Here is a 17,601-nt window from a genome sequence, read left to right on the forward strand (position 1 = left end):
AAAAAAAAAAAAAAAAATCATAGTAACACTAAGTCTATTTGTCTATAGGAAACAGAATAGGGAAAGAGAACTGTGCAGTCTTTTATTTCCATTTGGTTCTACTGACACAAGAGAAGACTTGGTGGATTCAAGCTATAGGGGTACAGGGGAGCTTTTTGAGATAGCGTCTTGCTATACAGTTCAGGATGGCCTTTAACTCACTTTGTAGCCCAGGCTGGTCTCAAATGTGAAGTGATCCCCCTGCCTCATCCTCCAGAGTGCTGGGATTACAGGGGTGCACCACCATGCCTGGCTTTAAGCTGTATTTGATTTTTTTTTTTTTTTTTTTTTTGTCAGAGCTGGGGATTGAACTCAGGCCCTTGAGCTTGCCAGGCAAGTGCTTATTCAACTGAGTTATCTCCCCAGCCCTTTAAGCTGTATTTGAAACCAATACATAAAATACTATTTATCTGTGCCATCTTGAGGGAATTACTCAGTCTCTTCTTAATTTATCCATCTGTCAAATGGGATAATAACAGCACTTCCCTCCAAGGATATTTGAGGATTGAGTTAATACAGGTAAAATGTTGAGAACTATACCTGTCACATAGGAAGTGCCCCACATTCTACTGCAAAGTTTGTCTTTACAGAAAATACATCCATGGTATTAATTTAAAATCCCAACAAACCAGCAAACCAGCCCTACATAAATAATATAAAATAGGATGTATGTGGGTGGAGTGATAAAAAAAAATAATAAAAAGCTCCTCAGACAATTTCAACCAGTCAAACATGCAAACTATTGACTCAAGACTACAGTCTGGCTGGAGGGTGTGGAGCTGAGTTTCAGCCGAGGAATGCAAGAGAATTCTGCAAGGGAAAAAGACCATAGAAGATGAGAAAATAGCAGGTCTGGTGGCTCAGTGGGAAGCCCCAGCTGTCGGACTCCACAGGGAGGGCGAGGTGTGGGCCTGGCGTCCTGTACCAGCTTGTGCAGGGAGGCCTGTAAGTAGCTACCTTCTCTCTGCCTGAAGCTAGGACAAGATGGGGCTCGCTGGGCAAAGACAGCTCACCAGCAGCCAGCCTGAATAGGACCCACAGGATGAGGCTTGGGGGGGGGGGCGCACATTCTTCCACGGGGTCCTCTAACTGTCCCCAGCACCAGTCTGGGGTGAGAAGCCAGGACTAGAATCCTCTTTCCCTGTGCCAGTGCCCAGACACACACTGGCGCTGCTCCTAGTTTCCCAAGAGTCTAAAGAGTTTCTGAAAGGTCCCCCGTGGGGGCCGTTTCTATGGCCAGTAATTCTTGCTACTCTGTAACATGACTGGGGTTGGGGAATGTACTATGGTCTTCAAATTTGAAGGAGGAATCTTCTTATACACAACTGCAGGAGGATCAAAGACTTCCTCCAGTGAATGTGAGATCCTAAGGTCAGACTCCCTGGGCAAAATAAACCTTCTGCTTCCCCAAGTATACAACACAAGGTTTCTTAGTAACAGACAACTTCAAACTCATCTAATGCAGTCTGAAATGAGTAAAAGTGCAGTTACTGAGATAGAGGGGAGAAAGGAGAGGCTGTACCTTCTGAGCCCCCATCTGCTGGTTCAACCCCAGAGACGCCAGAGTCCTAGGGGAAACCAGTTCTTCCCTGAAGTAGCCTCTCAAGCTCCTGCTGTGTAGGGCTGGCTCTGAGCCCTCTCCCAGATGTCAGACAGCAACAGGGCCAGAGTTAGGAGTCCAAAGAAGGGGTCAAGGGAGAAAGGAAGCTGATTGTTGTGCTTGATTTCTGGGAGGACGCCCTTTGGGGTGCTCTACAGATCAGTTAGGACCAAGGCAGCTGCAGCCTGCAGGGGCTTCCACAGCTAGCGGTGTCTGCAGACCAGATAACCCTAAGGTATAGGGACCCAGGCCCTGGGCGTAGGATTTGGTTGAGAAAGGGGTGAGGGATGGAGTCTACCCGCTTCTCCACCTCGAGCCAGGCCTGAGTGGAACGGGGAGGGGAGAGGAGGGGCAGAATACAGACAGCAAAAGCAGCTCCTCTGCTGTGAGCCGTCAGTGTCAGTGCTATCAGGCCTGGTATCTGAGTTCCTCCCATCCTAAAATGAGCCAGAGCTGACTGGACAGAAGTCACACACACACACACACACACACACACACACACACACACACACCCTCTGCTCCTGGGGATTAACAGAGGCCTGGGGAGGGAACAGGAATTCAAAGCTTTTGGATCAGAAGTTAACTAATTCAGCTACAGCCAGCAGACTGGATCCTTTCCTCCTCCAGTGCAGAGGGTTGGTACCTCACACTGGGCAGTCAGACCTGGATTGAAAGCCTGACTCTACAACTTACTAGCTGGGTGACCTTGGATAAATCACAAAATTACAAGCCTAGGTTTCCAATCCAACTAAATGCAGCCAATTCAACCTACCCGATGGAGCTTTTAGGAGGATTAAAGGGGCTTATTACATAAAGTACACAGTGTGATTCTGGAATGCAGTAAGTGCTCAATAAATGGTACTTTGGGTGGTATTTTATAAACTTTTCTGAGCCAGCCCTGCTGCCTGTGTTGGCAGTGCTGGGTAACTACCTGAAATAGAGTAGGTGGGTCAATGTAGGCAGACAATGTCCTCCAGCCCCAGAAATGTCAAGGGAGGGAACTCCAGAGGGGATGGTGGTGGTGGGGACCAGGGTTCTGGCTCAGATACCAGAACACTAGCTTTCCCTGGGCTACCCCAAGGACTGCAGCTCTCTCCTGCCTTTCCTAGAGCTTGCCTTGCTGCTCCAAGCTGCAGCGCATTTGGCTGTCTCCACTACATACTCCCCCATCCGGTTGGATTAAATGCATTTAAGTTCCTGGAACCTGCTGTGCTGTTCTCCTGCCAAAACATTCCTGCCACTTTTCACGCTCCAATCCTCTGCCTCATTCTTCATCAGCCCCTGTCATTTCCTGCTGGTCCTTCCAAGAACATGTCACCAATATTTCCTAGGTGATCCTATACAACTCCCTTCTCATCTTGTCCCCCCCCACACACACTCACAGAGCACGTACATACAGTATTTTGTCTGACTCTCCGTTAGCATATAAGTAGCCTTTATAAGGCTTCAATGGACAGTACCTGGCACTTAGTAGGTGCTCAATAAATAGCTGTTGAATGGAGGATTCCCTATTAAAATTGCCCTAATCTAACTGGGAGCTCCATGAGGTCAAGGTGCTGTGGGGCCCTGCTTATCTCTGTACTTCTAACACCTAAAGATGCCCTGACATTTACTAGCTGAATGTCCATTTCAAGTTGGCTCTGGATCCCAGCTACCTTACTGCTTCTATCATGACTAAGAGAGGAGCTGGATTTGACCACATTGGCCTAATAAGCTGCTGTCCTTGCCCACGTTGGCCAGGATACAGATCTCCACCCAATAAGAGGCTCTCACCCATGAAACTCACAGACTTTCCCGATTTCCTGCCTACTTTGGAGTAATGAAGTAAGAATTAGCTTAAGAGCAAATAACAGGAAGCTATCTCAAAGATAAAAGACCGAGTACATAACAAAGAGCTGCTGTCTTGGCCAGATGAGAAACAAGAGTCAGTGGGTCTCGGGGCTGGTGAGATAGCTCAGTAGACTAAAGTGCCTGCTTAGGCAAGCTTAGGCATGTACAGGGACCAAGGTTCAATCCCCAGCACCAAATGTACAAGCACTGAGGAGGCTGAAAGCAAGAGGAGCACCGTAAGTCCAAACTGCGCAGTGAGTGAGACCCTGCAACAACCAAGTACGTTAAAAAAAAAAAAAAAAAAAAAAAAAGAGTCGTCAGTGGGCCTTGTAAGAAGACTGGTGGAGTGGGAGAATCCAGGAGATCCAACTTCTTCAGGGCAGGGAAAGGCTAACACCTCTGTTCAGGACCACAGAACTCTAGGCCTCCAATAATTCTTTTTTTTTTTTTTTTCAGAACCAGGGACCCTTGTGCTTGCCAGGAAAGCACTTATTCCTCTGAGCCATCTCCCTGGCTCCTATAATTCTTAAATTAAGCCAGCAATTTAGGTACACAGGTTCACCAGAAGACCTGCACAAAAATGTTCATGGGGGGCTGGGGATGCAGCATAGAGGTACAGGGCCTGCCTAGCATGGACAAGGCTCTGGGTTCGATCCCCAGCACCATTCTAAAAAGGTTCACAGGATATTATTAGTAACAGCCCAAAACTAGAAACTACTCAAACATCCATCAATAGTAGAACTGTGGGTGGTCATGGAACAGAACACCATACACAAAGAGCATCAAGTACAACTATGTCCCAAGTTATGTTAAGAATTTCACAATGTGCAGTCAAAGAAGCCAGATTTAAAAACAAAAAAAGCCAGATCCAAGAGGACTTACTGTACTGTTCTTACATAATGCACAAATAGAGGAAAATTAATCTGTGGTATCAGAGGGCCGGGGAGATGGCTCCACAGAATAAGCGCTTGCCTGGTAAGTGCAAAGGCCTGAGTTCAATCCCCAGTTCTTCCAAAAAAGACAGAAGAAAGAAAGAAAGAAAGAAAGAAAGAAAGAAAGAAAGAAAGAAAGAAAGAAAGAGAAAGGAAGGAAACCAGAATGGTGGTTATCTTGAGGATTATCTTAGGAAGGAAGGGCCATCTGTGGCACAACAATGCTTCCTTTACTTTTTGGTACCGAGGATTAAACTCAAGGTCTTTGCACTTAGCTATATCCCCAACTTTATTTTTGGTGCAACCGGGGACTGAACTCAGGCCCTTGCATTTGCCAGGGAAGCGCTTATTCCACTGAGCCATCTCCTTGGCCCCTGTAATGCTATTTCTTGATCCCTGTGCTAGGCACATGCCTGTTTCAGCTTTGGGATGCCATCAAGCTTATCACTTGGATATTTTCTTAACAGACATTATTCATTAACAGCAAGTTTTTGAATAGGGACTGTTAGGCCTCAGGACCAAGGCCTCCATTGATACCGGGGAGGGAGGCCCTTCCCTCCCTCACCCTCTGGCCCTAGGAACACAGCACTTGTCATAGCGATGCCATCCTTACACAGCAGGGAAATGAGGACATCCTGTACTGGTAACCTAGGAACAGAGCAAGCACCCTGTTAGGAGATGGGGAGACTAGAGGCTTGAGACTTGCTCCCCTGGTACAATCGGCAGTGATGCGGAACAGTCTCCTGTAACCAGCCCTGTCCTGCTGCTTGCCAGGAAGGCAGCAGCCTGGGCTCAAATCCCAGTTCCCAGCACTTATTTCTCAGAGGCAGATTTATGGGGCACTACAGAATCCTCCTAGCCCACAGAGGCAGCCAACCTGGATTTAAATCATGGTCTTACACAGGATTTGCCCCAGTGACTTCATTTTACAGCTAAGGAGAAGTTATCACCACCCACTTTGTAAGGCACCAATACACAGAAAAAATAACACTATAGCCTATAAGCTGGCCAGGGCCAGGGATTTTGCATTATTCACTGCTTCAGCTGCAGTTACAAAACAGTGCCTGATGCACACAGACGCTAAATTCATAGAATATACAAAAAAGAATGGAATATAAAAGCTCAGGTCCGGAATAGGGGCTCCAAACAGCAAGCACTTTTTACACCAAACATAACCCCTCGTGCCTCCAGTCGCAGCTTAGGCCTCAATGGTTCTATGGCAGGGCGGGCAAGATTACATCCCCTGAAGACATCCTGGTTCCTCGAGACCTAAGTAGTAGTAAAAGGGGTGGGAGGGATTCACCTGGAGGAAAGGACCAATTCCTTAACCTGCTGAGTCACCCCTCACCCTCATGTAACAGAGCCTCATTAGCATAAGACTACAGCTTCCCTCAGAGTTATCCCATAATCCCCTCTAGGTAAATGTGATCAGTGAATACCCAGCTTCTGGCTGCCTCGGGGCCTTTTGTTGCCAGAACACCCCGCGGTCCCATATCTCCCTGGCACTACCTTTTTGTCTCTCCTTCTTTCTTTCCCTGTGCACCATAACACCTTGCAGGAAATTGGGGACTCACTGTAGGGGTTCCCAATAACAGGCACCCAACATGACCTGAACCTGCTGGGCTCTCACTGCTTGGTGGATTTACTGGGACTGTCATGCTGCTGCTTGGGCAGTGCTCCAGCAGCGCTTCTCAGCGTGGAGCTTGGTAAAATCTGTTCTAGGTCCATTAAGTACTTGCATTCTCAAAGTTTGTTTTAGAACAGGATAAAAGGGGAAAACAATGTAAAGAAACACTGCCCACTGCACCACCAGCTCCTGGGTGAGACCCAGAGCCGGGGGAGGCTTATAGAGAAACTCCTTGGCTCCATTGTCCAGAGTTTTTAGAGGTTTACAGTGTGCCCAGGATGGTGGCACGGTTGTCTCGGGGGTGGCAGCAAAAGAGGCATTAGCAGTGACATGGTATCTCTGCCAGAGAAAATAAGGAAGCTGCAACAGGCCAACACAAACCCCGCCTGTAGTCCCAGCTTGGAGAGGCTGAGACATGAGGAACGCGAAGTTCAGCAACTGACAACAGGACTTCTGGGGTTAATGGTAGCCCAAACTATGTTCAGTCCTACAGAGAGGATCCTTCAAGTGCTGTTAGAAGGTCTGGGTAGGTGACAGAAGGTGTAGAGGTGACACAGCAGGAGGTCAGTGAAGGAAGAGGGTGCAGGCTTGCCAACAACTTTTTTTTGTTTTATTCAGGACAGGGTCTACAGGGTCTCACTGTGTAGATAGTACTCATAAGTGATCCTCTTCTTTATAGCCTCCCAAGCCCTGGAATTACAGGCCCATGCCACCATGCCCAGTCTCAATCGCCATCTCAGTTTGCCCCAGGGGGTAGGGCCTGTATGGCAGGCCACGGGAACTCCAGGCCTCTCAGTCTGCCTAAGCAGGGGCTTTAATCCACTGAGCTATTTGGCCAGCCCAGCCCATTGCCACAACTCCTAAGAAAAAATAAGATACAAACGTAAGGCATTGATTAAAAAAAAAAAAAAAAGAATAAAAATGATTCCAGTCTAACTACTTTAGGAAACCAGATACACCTCTCAAAATGTTGCTTAACATATTGTTCAGATATATTTACATTGGTCATCATCTAAAGGTTAAGTTTTCTGTGGATAAAACAAAGTCTCAATAAAAGATGCCCCTGGTACAATATTAAGAGATAAAGATTTCCATATAGCTGTGATATTATTGCTAACTTCATGGTATACTGAAATTATTCACACCTTTTGGTTGTACAACTCTTCTAAGGTATAAAACCAGGATTGTTTATAATGATAAGCCTTTTCTTTTAAACTCAGATATCTGCCTTTCTCCAGCTACTTATATGTTAAAACCAACATGAGATTAGCAGTCAAATAATACCTTTGAAAAATTAGTATGTGTTGAGATGGGCACAGTGGCATAATTCCAGCGCTTGGGAGGCTGAAAACAGGAGGATCACTAGCAGTTTGATCTGTGTAGTGAGATCCTGTAAACCCTGTACTAAGCTCATTAAAAAAAAAAAAAAAAAAAGTGTTACTTGTCACTCTGTTCTGTACTAAAATGAACACTTAAGCATGTTATTTAAAAAAAAAAAAAATGTAGGGCTAGCCGAATAGCTTAACAATTAAAGTGCTTGCTTAGGCAGAGGCGGGGACCAGAATTCGATGCCCCAGTGTGCTATGCCAGCCCAGCCCCTGGGATGCACTTAGATGCAACTGGGACTGGGCGTGGTGGTGTGAACCTGTAATCCCAGTGCTTGGGAGGCTGAAAACAGGAGAATCACTATGAGTATGATCTGTGTAGTGAGACCCTGTACTAACTACATATAAAACAAACAAACAAACAAACAAACAACCCTGTCCTTTAAAAAAATGTTATGATTGTCATACTAAAGAGTATGTGGCAGTGGGGGAAAAAAAAGGGCCGGGGAGATGGCTCAGTGGAATAAGCGCTTCCCTGACAAGTACAAGGGCCTGAGTTCAATCCCTGGTTCTGCAAAAAAAAAAAAAAAAAAGAAAGAAAGAAAAAAGTTTAAAAAAATAAAGTGTGTGGCTCTTGATCAAGTTTTCTCTATATCTGTGTATTATCTGTTAATATTCTACAGAGTTAGCTACCAAAACAGCCACAGCTGATACAAAATAACAGTACTCTGGTTATATTTTATATTTCAAAGTACTTGATATCCCGATAAAATTATAATAATTAAGCTCATTGCTCCTGCTGTAATACTGTTTCTCAGATTACAAAGGATGAAAAGGGCCATCATGTACAACAGCATTGTTTATCAGCACACTGGACCTGCTTATATTAGCAGATTGACCCCTATGATCCTCAAGGCCAAACCATAATAGGAAGAACTCATTTAATCCTAAAACAATTGATAAAAAGAGGGAATCCAGATGTCCCCTTCCAAATGCAATTAGATTTGTTAACTTACATTTTTAAATTTTTAAAACCCAGCTTCTCTCCCCTATGATGAATGCTATCACTATGTATATATAAAATGTACCAATAACAAAATTCAAGGAAAAAAAAATAGAATTTTCACCCTGACTATCTATGTATGCTGATATTCTGCAATCTAAGCAGCTACATCCAGGACAGCAATGTGTAATACAAAAACCATGGTTGAATACCTCTCATCTTTTTTTTTTTTTTTTTGGAAGAACTGGCGATTGAACTCAGACCCTTGCGCTTGACAGGCAAGTGCTTATTCTACTGAGCCATCTCCCCGGCCCCTTGAATACCTCTCATCTTGATCTTCTAAATGTGTATGTTTCTAATGTCTTATCAATTATTACTATACTCTCTTTAAAATAATTTTTTAAAGTTAAAAAGACAAGAAAAAAATTAAGGTTTAATGAAAGCACGTCACTGTATCTGTTAATCTGAGCAACAGATTCAATGATAAAATAGATAATATAGCAACCATTGTTAATTAACTGTTCTTCTTTTGAAAATTTGTAACATATATATTGTTGTATGTTACCCTGTTTCTGCTATTTATTTTTGCTTTTGTTTTTACTCTTCAAAATAAAATTAAATTAAATTTAAAAAATAAAAAAATAAAACCCAGCTTCTCGATCCTTATCACACACATGTACGCAGGAATGGTGCTTTATGGACAACATTCTTTAGTGGGCCCCAAGTCCTGTGGTGCAATCTTCAGAGAAGTCCAAGGAATGGTCCTGCCATGCTTGAGAACATGGGGCGGGGCTTGTTTTTATTTCCACAAATAAGGGAGAACTGCTGTGGCCGCCATCCATCCTGACACGTGCAACCGTGGAGCACACGGGGAGACACACAACCACGGCGATGTGGCCTTTCTGAAAGACTTCTAAAGCCAGCATCTCAGTGAGTGGCCCCAAGGCCACCATTGAGACACACCTGGAGCCGGCAGCCAGATGCATTTTGCAATACTGAAACCAAGAAACACCAACACACTTGCTCAACTCCAGTGGGTCAAAAGTACCCCCAACTGATCACCTGGAGCAACCCAGAAGACTGTGCACAAGATTCACCATCTGACCGACCACCGCAGTTTGGCCCCCACCCCAGATAACATTTTGTTGGCCCTGATTGCTACAGGGCTGCCCAGGATACTGGGCCTACGCACCTAACACTCCCCACTTTTGAGATTCATTACCTGGATGATCGGGCCTCAGAGATCTTTCATTCACTAAACAGAACCCTTCCAGAGATGAGAGTTTTGCCTGGATCTCAAATTATTACCTTTATAGAGGACCGAACATTGATAAACCTTACTTCCCATTTTGTTCACACAGCTGTGTGTCTCTCTCTGATAGATAACATTCCTCATCCTTGCTTTACAGTAAGATCTCAGTCTTGGGTGGCCTAGATAAAAGATGAGACTGTAGTTCCTACTCTGGGTTTGATAACTTTTTATGGAAATTATAAGTTTAAACTTGGCTGGCCTGTTTGCTGATTCAATGTATTCCTTCCTCGCTTCTCTGAAGGACACACGGCCCAGTGGAAAACTTGTAGAAAGACAAACGTGGATAATAAGACAGAAAGATAATAAGATAAGCTCTACTTTCCCTTGTAGACTGGGCCCCACGTGGAATGTTTGCGGGAAAAGGTAGAAGCTGGGGGCAAATGTCCTCCAGATCATACAGTCCCAGTCCCTTCCAATGAAAAATATCATCCGGCTTGGTGGCGGGGGTTAAATCTCCCCTGTTCCCATTTGGTTATAAATAAAAATGCTGGCCCTATTCAGTACTCCATTTGGAAATTAGCATCACCCTTTAAACAAGGTTGTATTTAGGTGGGAAAAAGAGAAACCACCAATGATACAAAATTGGTCCTAACTAGCTTTAAACTTCTAAGTACTCATTTTGTGTACGTGATCCTCATGTATGTCTTTATGGGGATATGATTTAAAATAAGAGTTTCTTTTTAAGCTTTAACTGTGATCTCAACCATTGCGTCCATTTTGGTCAATTGTCAGCTTCTCATTCAGTTATCATTATGGGGTGCCTGCCTGGAGTACAGCTTCCAGTAAATGTAACAGAGCCTCGGCATCACTGTCCCATTTCCTTGCTGGCCCAGATGCTGAAATTTGAGCTTTTCCCAAAGGGTTATGCACAGGATTGGGTTGAGTGCGCTGGTACAGTGTCTCTAGCCCATGCAGTCCAAACTGTACATTTTTTTCCATTTGTATGTATTTGGTACAGGCTCTCACTACGTAGCTTGGACTCATAGTGGTCCTCCTGTTTTCAGCCTCCCCAGTGCTGGGATTACAGGCGTGCACCACCGTGCCAGGACTCGGTAGCCAGCTCAGCACGCCCCCGGGGCGAGGACAGCGCAGCATGCGGGACCAGAATTGAATCCTGGTCCCTGCGCTTGCCAAAGGAGGTACTTATTCTGCTGGGCTATCTTGCTGGCCCTTAAATATTGGACTATGATGGGTGATTACAGCCAGGGGAATACAACATTCTATAGATGCTAAACTGGTAATCCTAATTAGGTATGCTCGAGAACACTGTTCTCTGGGTAGATCAGATTGAAAGTTTACAGCTACAGCAAAGCCACAAGTGCCATTATGAAGTCACTCGATTTTGCATTGTTCCTTTACCTTACAACTGGATCTAGTGATCCATGATTCGGAATGTCTCGATTTAAGGAACAATACACAAAAATCTTTGCGTGTTTATGTGATTTTTTGTTCTTATTGAAACAGGGTCTTAAGATATTCTGTCTGGCTCAAGTAACAGTCTTACTTTTTTTGTTGGGGGGTGGTTACCAAGAATCAAACTCAGGACCTTGTGCTTGCCAGGCAGGAGCTTATGCCACTGAGCTGTCTTCCCAGTCCCTTCAAATAATACTCAGTCTCCTGAGTGCTGGAATGACAGGAATGTGCCACCATACCTGGCTTCCTTACAGGCATGTTAAGGTTAAATGAGTTAATATTCATAAAGTGCTACTACAGTGCCTAGAACTGGCCTTATGCTAACAAGAGCCTCAGACTGAAAAGATCGCTAAGAAATAGTTGCAGCACCAGTGTAGTGTGCACTGCCCATCTTTACAGGCTTTTATCCATGCTGGAAGGGGGAATTCACAAAATGTGTTGTTTCCTCTCAGGTCTTCCACTCTGTAATCCTAGACCTACTTAACAGGATTGTCAGAGACACATAGCAAGGACAGGCCTCCACTTTATAGCACTGGCTACACTTTAAAGATGAAGGTCCTGGGGGCTCTAAATGCCACACTACTATTCCCATCATGCCCTGCTCCTCTGGCCTCTAATAAGGTAGGTGCACTGTAACTATGAATCTTGATTACCTCCAAAAGGAAATTTTATCTATGTCCCAACAGACTATTTTTTTTTTCTTTTTTGAGACAGGGTCCCATAATGTAGTTCAGGGCGCCTTTGAACTTACTAAGCAGCCCAGGCTGTCCTTGAACTCCCAGCAGACCTCCTGCCTCAGCCTCCCAAGTGTTGGGATAACAGGCGTTCCCCACCACACCCAGCCCAGACTGCTAATTTTAATGATCAGGTTCAAAACTGGAATGAATTTTCTGATGTGTTTCATCAACTTAATCCCTTTCATTATCTCAAGCCTCATTTCTGGTTTTATATATTACAGTGCTAACCGTCACCGCATTATGTCTCCTTGCTCTCTTAGTCTGGCACAGAGGAGTCAAAGCAAACAACGCCTAAAGATATGGCAGCCACAATTTTGCAGTCACCATGATTCAACTTGTACAAACAAATAAGCACAAAGGGGTTATCTGTTGAGAGCCATTGGAAATAATTTTGGGGAAAAATAATTCCATAATTAAACTGTGATTAGAGCTTATCAAGGCCTACTATTCAAGCCAGCTATGTTATACAGAAACAACTCTTTGAGCTAGCTAGCTTCTGGTCACAGTTTAGACCTCAACAGTCCCAAGCTGGGGAAGATCACATCATCCTGGTTTCTTGAGAACAAAAAGTAACAATGAAAAAAGGAATTCACCTTAGGGAAAGGACAAACTCTGTTAACCTGCCATCTCTCCCCACCACCCTCAAGCAACAGAAGATCTTAGCATAAAACCACGGCTTCCTGATTCATCAGATAACCTCACCATTTTCCTCAACATAAACGTAACCAAAAATACCAAGGTTCTGGCTGCCTCTAGCCTTTTGTTCCTGTGAACAGCTGGTCACCCCTGATCCCCACTGCACCGCCATTTCATCTCTTGGTCTTTCTTCTCACCATGCACAATAATGTCTTGCAGAAAATTGGGGGCCCACTGCAGGGGTCCCATTAGACCTTCAACTTGCCCTCTGTCTCTGCTTCCCGAAGTGACTGAGATTTTGTGGTTGAGATTACAGGCATGCACCACCATGCCCAGCAAACATAACCATTTTGTAGTTAACTCATTGTTTCTTACCAATGCTAATGATTATAGTAGAGGCCATGATGAAATCTGGATCTTTTTGAGTGTCATTAAATTGACTCTCAAATACTTGCTGTTAAGAAAAGATGGGTCATTCACAGTTGGTTTTTGTTTTTGAACCCAGGGCCTTGGGCCTACTAGATAAGCATTCTACAACAACAACACTATAGCCACAGCCTGGGCCACTCATTTCTAATCACTCCACTGATATCATGCAAATTCCCTCCTCCAGATTATCCTTAAATCTTTGATGTAGACCTCAGACTGCAGGGAACATTCTTATTCTACTTGCCCCAGGGTTAACCTCATTCCTGGTCTATCAAGGGCCCCACATTAGAACCCATAGAGACTACTTCTGAGCCAGTAGTCTACTGGCCTGTTTTAGGAAAACCTTACAATAAATGTCTAAGCATTCTTGGGGGTCGAGACCATTATGGGTGGTTATAGTTCAGGGTTCTAGCTTTCTACTTTTTCCTTCCATCTCCTACTTTCTGGTAGCAAATAATTTCAGGGAAGCCAAGTATGATGGTACACATTTGTAATCCCAGTAGTCCAGAAGGCTGAGGTAGAAGGATTACAAATAGGATCAGCCTAGAGAACTTAGCAAGACCCTGTCTCAAATTAAAAGTAAAACATATTTACAGGGCATTGGATGTAGTTAGCTAAGGATTCAATTCAATCCCCAGTTTTTAAAAAAAAAAGTCAGGGAAACCAAGAGCCAGAAAGTCCATTGAAATCCTATCTTGCCACTATAACAATGACTTTCAGTCACAAGCACTTGGGTTTCTTTTGTAAAATGGGCTAACCTTCCCAAGATTGTCGTGATTCATGCAAACATCTCCTGGGGAGGTACCAGTGACCTTTAGCCTCAAAGTTTATGAGCTGTTCAGCCCAGATGTGCCTCAGTTTCTCCACCTTTAAAACTTCTGGCAAGAGTAGGCTACAGGGTTTCTGAAGTTCCATCTCTGCGATTAAGAGCTCAGGTTGTTTAATATTTACCTTACCTGCTTCAAGAGAATGTTGGGAGGATAAAGCAAACTCAAGCTCAGAGTTGTAGAAGGGCTTTGAAGAGGAAGATGCTCGCACAAACAAGGCATTAATTACATCGGATCATTTCTTTGAGCTCAACTTCATAGGCATCGAAATATTCATAACCCTGGGGCAAACAACAAGGCCAATTGTTCTGCTAAGTATGGAAACTGCTGTTCGGCTTGGCCACATTTTAGAGTTTACATGTGCCCACAGGATAACCCTTCCAACCTGGCTGGCTCTAGGCTGCAGGGGCCAATTTTTGAAAATGGGAAGCTGAAGTGGGAGGCAGAAATGTATCAGCAAATGCAGACCAAGAGGGAAAAGACACATATTGTTTTGTTTAGGAGTTTCAATGCATTTATTTTGAACTTTTAAATATATTTTTAAAAGGGGTCTCATTATTCTGCTCAACCTGGCCCCTGAACGCCTGGGTTTAAGCAATCCTCCTGCCTTAGCTTCTGGTGTAGCTGAGACCACAGGCCCCAAGTGCCACACTTGGTGGCTTGGGAACTCTCAACTTACTGGCATCAACTGGGTCCAGAAACTTGCTTCTACTTAAAAACCAAAGCAGCAGATTTTTCACAAAAGCTTGTTCTAAGAACCAGTCATGGTTGCAGGGAGACTCAGGGTGAGCCAGCAGATTAACCCATACTTTGTTTTATAACCCAGGTGTGTTCTTGGCACAAACTCACTGTTTTCCCAACCATACGCCAGACATCCGAGAAAGCTGAATTTCCTCAAAAGGTTTAAAATGCCTGACGTCACCGGGAAGAACTCACCAACTCAACCATGAAATCGAAAACCTGATCACTGCTTCTCCCCAACAACCTAGAGCCTAGTGAAGTAACAGCTAAGCTGGCTTTTTTTTTTTTTTTTACTTCAGTAAGACAGATAAGGCACAGACAACACTCAAAACCACAGCCCACTCTCATCAGAGTACAGCAGAGAACTTGATAAAGGGAAAGTAGAAGTATAAGTTTTGGCAGTGTGGTTAGCAATAAAGCTTCCTCAGGGAGCCGGAATTGGATTTGGGGCCCAGCCGGAGTGAACATTTTTACAGGTTGGCTCAGTTGCAGTTTGTTAGCCAGCCAGTAATAAACCCATGTGCAAAAATTTAAAGTTTATGAGGCATGGCTTCTTAATGCCTCTACTCTGTTCCCTACAGCCAAGGACTTAAGGAGCCTGGCTCTGCCTGGGTGTTAATTGTTTTGTCCATCTGCAGAGTTATTTGAGAAAAGAATTTTTTAAAAAGGCTTCCACAGACTTGAGGCCCTCAATCCTCTTTTGGAGAAACAAAGAAGAGCTATTCTGTCCCCTAGGCATTGAAACCCCATATTCAAGCTGTGGGCATTTATACCTTACCTAGGATAAGGAACTTGTTGATGAAGCACTAGAAAAATGCTAGGTGGCAGCGGTTCTTTAAATGTTTTAAAAGGCAGGTGAACTATAATCTCCCCAGGAAAATGCATGCACAAATTTTCTGGAACCCCTCCCAAGGATCCCGAGTTACACCCGTTTCAGAACTTGAGTTTGATCCCTTGTAGGACTGCCCTTGTCCTCTACACTTGGAAAGAAAGAGACCTCTCCTAGCCACAGCTGCTTGGGTCTCCTGACACACTGGTTCTCTGCACCAAAGTGCCCCCCCACACACACACACACTCGCAAGTTTTTGAACTTGAAGTGGGTAAATGAGTAATTGGAAGATCAAAAACGTGCTTTGATCTCTCTCATTCAACCTCTCTGTAGCCCAAGGCTTGAAGGCTTGGGACGCCACCCACCACCCAAGTAAGTTAACGTCCCACTCTCAAGACTCTGGAGAACAGGGGTGTCCCCCTAACGAGATGGCCCCAGGCCAGGTGTGCCAAGCTATCTGCAGGCAGCAAGGGTGCAGGCCCTCCGGGAAGAGCAGGGTTAAGAGTGCATTCCAGCCGCCGGGGAAGGAGGGGGGCGGAGAGGGGAGGGGAGCGCAGAGAGGAGAAACAGACCCGGTCTGTCAGTCGGAGACACAAAGCACGGTTCACAAAGGGGGCCCGACAGAGGCGAAGGGGGCTGCCCGGGGCACCGCTCATCCCCACACCTGCGCGGGGGTTGGGAGAGGAATGTGCACCACGCATTCCTCCGCTGGGGCTAACCGGAGACGGCTTTCGGCGTTGGGGCTGGGTGAGGGGCCCCTAGCAGCCGGACACGGAGGGGTCAAGGCAAGCAGAGGCTGCGGGGCAAGGAGGGACTGGACTTCAGAGGGCGCTACGATGTCCAAACTTCTCGGTCTGCTACTCACGGCCACCACAGCCCGAGATGTGCTTTCCGCGCCTTCCCGGGACCCGAGACGGTGCCCAAAGTCCCCGGCAGCACATGCCTGGCCATTCCTCGCGCGGGCCACTACTTGACGGACCATATGCAGACCCAGCACAGCGGATCCACCCGGGTCGGCTAGGGAGAAGAGATGGTCTTACCTTCCTCCTGCGCTGGGCCGGGCTGCACCTCTCCGGCTCTCGTCTCCAAGGTCACTCCAGTCTCCCCGAAGCCCGCCCCGCAAGGCTGAGAGGCGGCGCACAGCAGCCAGCAAACCTGTGCCTGAGGCCCGAGGGGGCAAGAGGGAGGCGGGTTACTGATTTGTCTGGCCCTCCACAGCCCATCCTTGAGAGTCCTTACGGAGCCTCCGGAACACGCAGACCCCAAGGACTGTAGCCCCATGCTGTCCCCGACGCCATCCCCACGCGCGGACCCCGCCCGCCCTCCAGGGAGCAGATCCGGCTAGGTAAGGACTGGGCACAGGAGTACCTGGTGGAGGAAGAGGAGGAAGGACGCGAGGGGCGCACGGAGGAAACCCATGGCTGGACAGCGAAGTGAAAGAGCTGCTGCTAAGGAAGGCCTGCGCAAAGCTGAGCTCCGCGCGCCCCTTTGAGCACAGCGATGCGCGGGAGCCGGGAGGAGGAGGCCAGGTGAGCCCCGGCAGGTGCTGATTGGCTCCGCGCTACAAGGCCCGCCCCTCGCAGGTGGGGCCGCGGCGGGGGTGTAGCAGTCTTCGGCTTAGCAGAGCGAGTCCTCGGTGGTTCCTGCTGCTGGTCCGCGTTGCTCCCGGCACAGACTGAACTAGTCTCACAGGTTCTGGGTTGCAGAACCCATTCCCAGCCTCCCGCAGCCCACGAAGACACAGGTTTCTTTGCCTAGCGGCTACAGCAGGAGAGATAAGGGAACAAATGTGAAGCCGGGTGCAAACAGGCCTCCCGTTCCTGCTCCTGGAGGCGGTCTGCTGTCCGGAGTCGTGGTGGAGGCCAGGTGTGTCCCGTATACCCAGCTACCGTGCAGGCTGCCCTCGGCCTCTCTCCACCTCTCAGGCCGGCCAGCTGGACTTGGAAATTCACACCGGCCTTGGATCCCCGGGGACCTCGTTACAGACTCTGATACAACTTGCTGGAGAATTGTTATTTCCGTTTCTCATTTGAACAAATGGAGGCAAGGAGAGAAGGCGCCAAAGTTTGGAAGCCACAGTAGTGCCATAGAGTTTGTAATAGGGGAATGGGTATTAGTTACGAGCCCCATAATCCCCAGCGCCCCCAATAAGATTTTCTCAACTTGATATAAAGTGTAAATAACAGCAATTTTTAACCAGTTTTTGTTGTTCTGAAATACTACAATTCTGCTTTTGAAAGTAGCTCTCCCACACCCTTCCTGGGAGATAAAACTACAGAGATGAAACGGTTCCCTAGTTACTCTTTCCACTCCATAGACTT

General features: G+C 46.2%; 1 protein-coding gene across 2 annotated transcripts in view; it reads right to left on the reverse strand.

Annotated features, from left to right (window-relative positions):
- Cdh3 (cadherin 3) overlaps positions 1–17,301 on the reverse strand; it is a 52,100-nt gene extending 34,799 nt beyond the window's left edge. For both annotated transcript variants that reach the window (XM_023709395.1, XM_023709394.1), the window contains exons 1-2: positions 16,649–17,301; positions 16,321–16,441 (exon numbers count right to left, since the gene is read on the reverse strand). In XM_023709395.1, the coding sequence (XP_023565163.1) occupies positions 16,321–16,441; positions 16,649–16,699 (172 nt within the window). In that variant the 5' untranslated portion in view covers positions 16,700–17,301. The remainder of the gene's footprint in view (positions 1–16,320; positions 16,442–16,648) is intronic.
- Between the last annotated feature and the right edge of the window lie 300 nt (positions 17,302–17,601).

The sequence above is a fragment of the Octodon degus genome, unplaced genomic scaffold (assembly GCF_000260255.1).
Source record: "Octodon degus isolate 3935 unplaced genomic scaffold, OctDeg1.0 scaffold00011, whole genome shotgun sequence".
In the NCBI taxonomy this organism is placed as follows: Eukaryota; Metazoa; Chordata; class Mammalia; order Rodentia; family Octodontidae; genus Octodon; species Octodon degus.